The sequence below is a fragment of the Cariama cristata genome, unplaced genomic scaffold (genome assembly GCF_000690535.1).
Source record: "Cariama cristata isolate BGI_N322 unplaced genomic scaffold, ASM69053v1 scaffold2772, whole genome shotgun sequence".
Taxonomy (NCBI): Eukaryota; Metazoa; Chordata; class Aves; order Cariamiformes; family Cariamidae; genus Cariama; species Cariama cristata.
Genome location: NW_009604229.1, coordinates 1 through 9,205, shown reverse-complemented (window position 1 = coordinate 9,205; position 9,205 = coordinate 1). Strand labels below are relative to the sequence as shown.

At 35.1% G+C, this 9,205-nt stretch overlaps 1 protein-coding gene across 1 annotated transcript in view; it reads right to left on the bottom strand.

Moving 5' to 3' along the window:
* Nucleotides 1-8,432, bottom strand: part of RAD54B (RAD54 homolog B (S. cerevisiae)) — a gene marked incomplete at its 5' end in the record, with an annotated part of 11,030 nt that extends 2,598 nt beyond the window's left edge. Inside the window, 7 exons of the mRNA XM_009695489.1 lie at nt 728-928; nt 1,238-1,304; nt 2,625-2,886; nt 5,097-5,272; nt 6,672-6,962; nt 7,558-7,697; nt 8,225-8,432. Of these exons, the coding sequence (XP_009693791.1) occupies nt 728-928; nt 1,238-1,304; nt 2,625-2,886; nt 5,097-5,272; nt 6,672-6,962; nt 7,558-7,697; nt 8,225-8,432 (1,345 nt within the window). The remainder of the gene's footprint in view (nt 1-727; nt 929-1,237; nt 1,305-2,624; nt 2,887-5,096; nt 5,273-6,671; nt 6,963-7,557; nt 7,698-8,224) is intronic.
* Between the last annotated feature and the right edge of the window lie 773 nt (nt 8,433-9,205).

The following is a 9,205-nucleotide window of genomic DNA, read 5'->3' as shown; positions in this document are numbered from 1 at the left end:
CAATAGACACTCTTGCCTTTAAGAAACTAGATGAGCTATAAAAACTAAAATGGATAAGATGTAAACATAACTTATGATAATTTTTTTTTTAAACCTCCTCCTAACTTAAGCCTATATACCTGTATGCAGCAAGATATTAAAACAATTTTGATATGCCAAAAGAACAAGAGACAGGTTCCTACAGAAAGGATAGATGTGAATATTTGCAACTTGGCTTTACCATTACCAGGCGATCTTTCAGCATTTCTCAAATAACTACTTTAAACATCCTGCATCACCTTTAGTTAATAACTGTGAAATGAAGGCTTATATTCAGAGATCTGGCATAGACCTTCATCTGGTATAGCTGTCCTCAGATAAACAGCTTTTGAACTAGCCCTTACCAGCTACTCATTTCTGTTGTTGAATATTTAGAAACAAAACACCATATAGTGTCATTTGGTTGTAATGAATCACTAGTTGAGCTGGCCATAGCTAATTCAAGTAATTAAGAGGCATGATACATGAATTAGTTGTTACTGCAAGGAATGAATCTTTTCTTCTCTTCATCTTGTGAAGGGCTCCTACGCATTAGAAAAATCAGCCAATATATGGAAGATCCCATAATGAACCTCCTTACTTCAATCCTATTTTACTGAGCATCGGAGTTTTCTCCAGTGACAGACTATATATTCAGAATGGATGTACTTCCTCAGCAATGGCCAGGGATAATGAAAAAGAAACTCACTTTGATGGTCTTTCTTTCCCATACAGTCGCACTCAAGCAAGTCATGGGTAACACAGCTGGAATCTTCATGAAGAGTAAAGAGATTTCTAAGCTCCTCAATGGAAAAATGGATGTGTTCAGATGTCTTGGAAAGGTCTACAACTGCCCCAGAAAGGTCTTGTTTGCTGATCTGTCTTTGATAAATCTTTTCTTCTATTGAGCCTGTATTGAAAAAAAAAAATAGATACACTGGGATAATTTTTGACCAGTATTTGTCAAGAAGAAAAATCAAATCCATTTCTTGATAACAATACTCAAAGGAAATGCTAAACCACTATTTTTAGTTATTCAAGCAAAAGCAAAGCAAAGGCAAATGAATCAATGAGATGTCTCTATTTTAACTGAATTCAGAACAAATAAGATACATTTTTAAAGAATGAATGATTTCCAAAAACACTCCCTCCCTTTCTTTTATGGACAAAATTTCAATAGCTGTCTCACTCTAGGGTATGTTTGAGTACCATCTCTGACCTGTGGTTAGCAGTCTGTAGATATATACAGTACGTTTCTGACCATCTCTCCACACTCTAGCCATTGCCTGAAGAAAGCAAAAAAATGAAGAGCATTAACAGCCTACCTACTATACAACGGTATTTCAACTAAAACATGTAGTCTCCACTGATCGAATTACCAGTTCTGCTAGCTCATTCAAAAAGATGTTGTCCAAAGAAAGCATTCCTCAATAACTGTCTTTGACTGTTTTTATAAAAGTCTTCTAGTACTAACTGTAAATAATTTTGAAAATATAATTTACTTTCTGCCATTTATGCTCCCCTTTCTTTCTGTGTACTACAGTAGGAAAGCAGAGGTTTCAATTCTTTCCTGCCAGAAATCTCCTCTTTGTATTTGTTTTCCAAGTGTTTGCAACTGTTTAATATTTCAGGAATACTCATCACTCTCCCCCATCTCCAAAATTGTTTTTTGCCACAACACACCTTTAAAAATCACTTTTCTATTTCTTTTAAAATTGTAAAATTAGTGTTTCACACCCTCTTTAATTCTTAAACAAGCAAAATGTAACTGAGTACTGATATATTATTTTTTTTCAAAAATATAAGGGTTACATCTACATACTGGGTACAAGTACCCACAACATGGTTTGTGGTCTTTGGCAACCTGCAGCAATTTCAACTGATTTAGCAGACTGTGTTTCAAGCAACAAGACAAGGGACCACACGAGGGTACTAATTCACACTTGCAACAGGAGCAGGGCCAAGAATCGGAGCTTATTTCAGGTATTAAGCACACAGTATTACTCTAGAATAAAAAGTTTCTTACTGCGTTTATAAAAAGATTCTTTTAAATTGTTATTGTTAAGGACTATTTTAACTGAACGCTCTTATGCCAACTAAATAATCCCTTGGGGCCAACAGTGCCATTACAAGAATAGCACAGCACTGGCTTTGTTTTCTTTCTTTTTCCACCATTGCCATGTGATTTTCCATTCTCTTAATTCTGATCAGAACCTCTCCCTTTTTCTCAGGTATTGCAAATGGACAGCAACATTTGCTATGCAGTCTAATCATGTTTTTTCCTTTCTTTTTAGAAACACAGCAACCTTCCAGTTAAAAAGAGGTCAGGAGACAAAGGGGATACATGACTCACTCCTCCAAAGAAACCAGAATTTAATCTTTTCATTTTTTACTGCAAAAGGGCTTCTAATGATACCAATATATATATAACATGATACAGAAATATTTCTTCTTTTCTTGTTAGAGTTTTCCTTCAGTATTGTACATGCCCAGATGCAATGTGATAATTGGGTAGCAATAAGGCATGTAAAGTCAGGCATTTAAAAATCAATCAAGAAATCATTCGATGGCCATCCCAACCCACATGTACACAGTTGTTATCAGACCTGAATATCCGTAGCTGGATTCCAGTCAATATCATACAGGATCAAATGAGATGCTCCAATCAGATTCAGTCCTACTCCGCCAGCCTTTGAACTCAGTAAAAAGATAAAAGCTGGACTGAATTTACTGTTAAAAGTATCAACAATCTGTTGTCTCTGGGAGACAGGAGTATGTCCATCAAGTCTAGTATAAGAGTATCCATAACGTTTGCATGTCTCTTGTAATATGTTTAACGTCTGAGTGTAATTGGATACCAGTACGACTCTGTCAAACAGTAAAACAAAGTTATCTTATCATCTTAGACCTTGGTAAAGTTAAAGTCCAATAACAAATTACTGAAGACATCTAAGAAAATAAAATTACAAGTCAAGAAAAATTACACATCAACCTGAGGTTAAGTTTCCTATTAATGTGAAGCACATACTAGATTTAGATGCATTATACCTACTGTCAAGCATTCAAATGTTAACTAATGAATGTTTTCCTTCACAACAGAATTTGGCTTAATGCACAGATTGCAGGGATCCAGAACCAACCACAAAGATAGATTTATTTTTTTTTAAATCTCTATTTATAAAAAATAGCTGTTGTTAAGGCAGCATTTGCAGAGGGTGTTGTAGTAGCTAATAGATAATATATATATGACTCTACTTACTGAAAAAGCTACTGCGAACTTCTTTGGACAACCTCAGAAAATTCTAATAAACAAAATCATGAAAGTCAAATAGGAAAGCAGTGACTTTTTTCTACATTTTATGACTGAAAACAACTAGGATGAAGGATAGTGGAACATATCACAAACAATATAGTTGGGACTTTCGTTTGGTGTTTTGTTTTTTTTTAAAGCAAAATCAGTCTGATCCCTTACACTAATGACCCATACTATGACGGTGTTTTTTTCTCTGAAATTTTAACTAAATAAGTTTCAGAGATCTGCAAATCTAGAATTTCTGTCCTCCCAGATATTGAGGATGATTCTACTGAGTGGTTAAAGAAAGATCTTTTGAATTTAAGCCATAAATAAATTAAAGGATATTTAGGGCATTTTCTGCCAGATCTTGTTTGGACATCTTCTATAATCTAAACTAAGTGTAACAAATTTCATCAAAGGTGATCCATTTTTTGAAATAATTTTGATTAAAAACAAGTAAAGAACTAGACAAATAATTTCAGGGAAAACTTGATAAATGAACATTTTAAAATTGTTTTAAAGTATTTTTATTATTACACTTTACAATTGAACTACATCCAAGACTTGTTTGTAAAGACTTTGCAGGATTGATTTTTTTGTGAATCAACACCAAATTCACACATTTGTTTTCACTCAAAAATAGAATATAAACTTCGAAAGAGGACTGGAATCTAGTCTGTACATTGTAAAAAACTGTTTAAGTACTAATGAGAGCAGAGAAACAAAGAAAAAGAAACATGAACAGCACTGAAGTAAAGCAACAAAATTTTTAAAGGTGTAAAATAATGCCTGAACACTAGCTGTAACTCAGCAGCTCCTACAGCACTGATACAGAGAGGTGGTTTTTCCTGGCACCCTTGTTTCTTTTGACCTACAAGAAATAATGCCAGTACATTTAGATATTTAATTGTCATTGGTTTCAATGGATGTTAGGCATATAAACTCCACAATAGGCTCAGCTTTCTGATTTGTAAAAAGAGAGCAGATTCAAATTCCATTACATCAGTGCCAAGAGATTTGCTGTAACTTCCCACTACAGAATTACAGCATGTCCTATTTAAGCACCAATTTAAATAAAAGTTAAAAGCTAAATACTTTTGGAATAGCTGGGCTTTAAGGCATGAGTCCATAAAAAAGTCATCATGGGATACAAGGTCATGTGAGATTTCAATGAATCGGCAATTGCACAGTAACTAACCATGTGCATCCTATTACCCCATGATAAACAGATGCTTTCCTACATGTCAGTGGCATATACTGCAGGGGAAATAAGCAGTCACTGTGCAAGTTTGTCTGTTGAGACTGGTTACCCTGAACAGTAAAGGTAGCAAGCACTGAGCAGTTATATATGATTAAAGAGGAAATAACTTATAATCTAGTAATTAAAAATATTTTAGTGCTATTTAAAATATAATATTTAGTACATTAATACATCTCCTCAAGGAGATACAAAGCATTGGAAAGTCTCTGCAGGTAAAGATAATATGTCATTGTACAGGGGCTGTAGCAAACTATCTTACTTGCTGGAACTCGGTATAAAATATCAAGTATATTTATCTGGTAAAAATATGAAGAGCCTCTTTGAAAATTATGTCAGCTGCAAATCCTAGTTTAGTGTTTAACAAGGAAGAGCCAGGAGTACAATGCATAAATATGCTTGGCACCTCTGCAAACAGTTGCAATATCTTTATTTTGAATATTACATCCCCATGCATTTGAGAAGCAAAACAATATCCAGAAGGTCACTCCCATTATCTCCCTTTCACCTTTCTTTCACACTTGCCTTTCAGACGAATTGAGCTCATGGATTGCTGCTAACAACTTCACCAGCACCTGCAATTTTCCTGAATCAGTTTCAGAGAAAGTGTCCGAAGTATAATCTTGTGGAAAGACATCTATTAGACCTTCATAGAGGCTGGACTCATCATGTTCATCAGACATAGGATCGCAGCTTTTTTCCTATTGAAAATAAAAGGATTCAAGTTCCCATACCCATACCCACTCTAACATGTTTTGGTTTTTTTTAAACTTTGCTCTATTTTTTTTCACAAAGACAAAAGGAGGCATCAAAAGCTGCCACAAAGTAGTGTATCATGTGAGCACGACAACCTCCCAATACTGGATTGAAAGCACAGTTTTAAAATAGTGACAGTGTTTATTTTGGTTTACACCCTCTAATCTAAGATGTGGTTTGCAGCTGAGTAGAAAGCTGAAATACTTAAAACTGAAAAATGTGTTTTACTTCTAATTCTCTACTTAAACAACCACACAGATGTACACCCACAGCAAAGCCGTATCTAAAACTTGGGGGAAAAAAAAAAACCATACTCTGTTTATTCTTTCTAAATTCCATAACACCTTATTATGGAACTTCCCAGTCTTTGACTTTTTTTAGGAAGATGTTGTCATTAAGATTCAGTTATGCAACTGCAAATGAAGAAAAGCTAGCAAGTAAAAACAATAAAATAGAAGAAATACAGGTAGTATTTTGCTGTAATTTGAAAATCAGTGTTTCACAGGGAGGAAAAAGCGAAACTACTCCAATGCCAAAACCACAACGGCAATAAATGACTTGCACATATAGTCTTTTATATCCCTATAGTTTCTAAAGACTTACGCTTTCATGTATGAAAAATTCCTAATGCTTATACTATGAAGTAAAGGCAATGAACTTTACTTGGCAGTGTTGAAAGTTACAGGGAGGTCTGTGCTGCAGAGATTCCTACAAAGTCATGAAATATGTCTTTTAAGAAAGATTTACATTTCCACCTACCTTACTTGGACTTTGACTAGTAGCCATAGTAGTATTACCAAGTTCTAACTATCTCATTATTTACCTATAGGACTGAGAACATTTCTATAGAAATAACAAGGTGCACAGTGTGATAGGATCCCAGGAGAAGTGGAAATGGAGACATCTAGTACCACTGACATTTTGAGCCTGCAGCTCTCAGTGTCACTGAGCTTCAGCAAGTGAAATTATCATGCGGACAGGGAGGGCTCAGAGGTACCAGCAGACAGAAAACACACAATAATCTCTAGCTAACGGTGTTCTTTGTAAAATTCACATTTATATCTATTTTTATAAATACTCAGAGACAAGATTAAGAGGGAAAATACATGAAGAACAAGAAAATACTATAAGGTAGTAGGAAACTGGTGAGATACTTTCCCTGAGTACATTCAGATTTCCTAACATTTATGTTTTTGAAAGCAGATCTCCTAAAGCAAGTTGTATGTGACAAAAGAGTATGGAAATTACCTTAAGTAACATGCACATTGACCAAAGCATAGTTTTAGTGACCTTTGCCTGCTGAAATGACTAACTGCAGGCACCCACCCCCACACAAACAGATACCTTTATAGCTTTAAACAGAAGACATGGATGATTGCAAAGCTTTTTCAAAGCTCCTATACATATTAGGTGAGGACTGTTTTCTAGCCTGCCTTGTAGACAGGACGTTATAACTCGAGAACTAAGCAGTTTTCGATACAATTCAAGTTGCAGTGCTGTTGCTCGGCAGAAGATTATGTTCTCCTTTTTAGGGGGCAGAAATTTGTTTATAATCTCCTGTGTTCTCCTTAGAATAAAGAGTCCAGTGAGGCGTGTGAGTTCTGCTGCTCTTTTTTCTCCTAATTCCTTTTCCTCCTTAAAGAACAAAGCACAAAATGAATTATAATCCTGTATTTCATCACAATAATTTTTTGTATGATTTTAATTAGGAATTCAAACAACATTTTAAAAGTATGATACCACCTTCTGACATGGGACTGTAATGACCAATTCTTCTCCAATTAGTACCACTGCATTAGCTTAGTTCTAGGTCTGGTTTCTAAAGTCTTAAACAAAGGAAGATAATGTCACAGAAGACATTGAAGGCTTCAATTATATTCTAGAATTTCTTGAGATGCAATAAAATCATGCAGACTGCGCAATACTGTCGAGAAACTAAGCATGAATAAAGTATTGTCACATGGTAATGCGCACGGAATTTTTGGGAGGGCAAGGTGCTGGAAGAACAATTTTTGCCAGCTAATTAATAGGCAGCTGAAATGATGTGATCTCAACATGTATGTATTCCTCTTGCTCCCTTCAGAGAACAAGTGAATTTCTTTCAAATAGGAAGGTGTAAGGCTTTTGCTACTATTAGTAGCCCTAAGCTTCATTTTATTCAACAGAAAGCAAATTTCACAGTGCTGTCTATGAATTTTCTTCTATAACTGCATTTTTAAAAATAATATACCTTTGTTGCTGAAGGTTCTCTAGATCTGACAATTGGTTCCTCATATATCTTTCTATATGTAGATAAAGAACCAAGTATTCCTGGATTCACAAACTCTATTAATGCATAAAATTCTTGCAAGTCATTTTGGATTGGAGTACCTGGACAGAGAAAAAAAAATAAATCTGCATTTGGTAACTTCTTCTGGAAACTGATAGAAGTACAATCATTGATTGCAGGGGTTTAATGTTCAGAATCCATCTTGAAAACAGATGTTTTGTTTCAATGTGAATTACTCAGAGTTCTGAATTAATCAAAACTTTCTAACTGTCCTCCTAACTAAATAGACTGCACACCTAATTGTTTCAGCAAAGGAATTAAAAAAGTCAAGTTCTAAATCAATTTTATTACACAATTACAAAGGAAAACAATGAGTGTATGCAAACAGAGTCCTGATTCCCTTACAGAAGTTCCCAGGCTCCTTGTCTGCCCCTAAGGATCGACAAATTTTGCATTTATTTTAAAAAAATGGAAATGATCTCTTTTTACAAGACCCAAGATTTGTGCATTTAATACCCATTGCCAAAATTTATACTGTGGTCCTGCCATACTTACAATATCTTTTTCCTTTACCCCAACTTAGCACTATTAACACAGCAAAATATTAATAGTAACTATAGATACTAACCAGTAAGGATAATTCTCCTCTCACAAGACAGATTAGTGAGAGCTGTAGTTGTCTTAATAGAGCTGTTTTTCAGACGATGTCCTTCATCACAGATTAGGAGGTTAAATTCTATAGCCTGAATTTGATCCAAAGATCGCAGTAGCATCTCATAACTGATTATCATAACTGAATAAAGTGGAGAACCAATAAATTCTTCTACTTTGTGGTCCTGCAGGCATAAAGGAAAATATATTGTACAACTATTTCTTTGGAGATCACTCACCATATTCCTTAAACATCCAGTGTCTGCAGAAATTTTTCTAGCATGACACAAGACATTTACTATCTCCTTCATGAGTCTGGCTTATTGATTCTTTCCTAATTTGCAAAGGAAATATGGGATCTGATACAGCAATTTAGAGTTTTACCACCTCATTAAAAGAAAATTTATTATGCTTTTAGGCCTACAAATCCTCTGAGACACAGTACCATGAAGGTGAAAAGCACAAGCTCCCTGAAACAGCTTCCCAGTCCTGGCATTTAGGTAAGCTTAAAAATGAATAATTAAAGCCAAGATAATGAAGAGGTATAAGTAGCTGTCTGTACATTCACTTTGTGATCTTAAGCTGCAAGGTGCAGTAATGTGGTCCAGTAGGAAGTTACCACATTCTACCAAATTTCCCCTTGTAGATAGAATTGAATATGATACTATTGAATATGATATTATTATGCAACTGATATTACGATATTATATGAATATTATTAAACCTATTGAATAGGTTTTAGATTTCAGAAGAGCAAACTTCAGCTTGCTCAGAGATCAGTTGGGACAGATTCCATGGGAAGCTTCTGTGGAGGACAGTGGAGCTAGTGAGTGCTAGGATTTTTCCAAGAACGCTCTCCTGGAAGCACAAAACCAATTCATCCCCTTTAAAGGTAAGGGAAGCAGGCAGAGCAAGAGACCCCCTTAGCCTAACTGCGAGCTTCTGAGTCTGCTCAAAA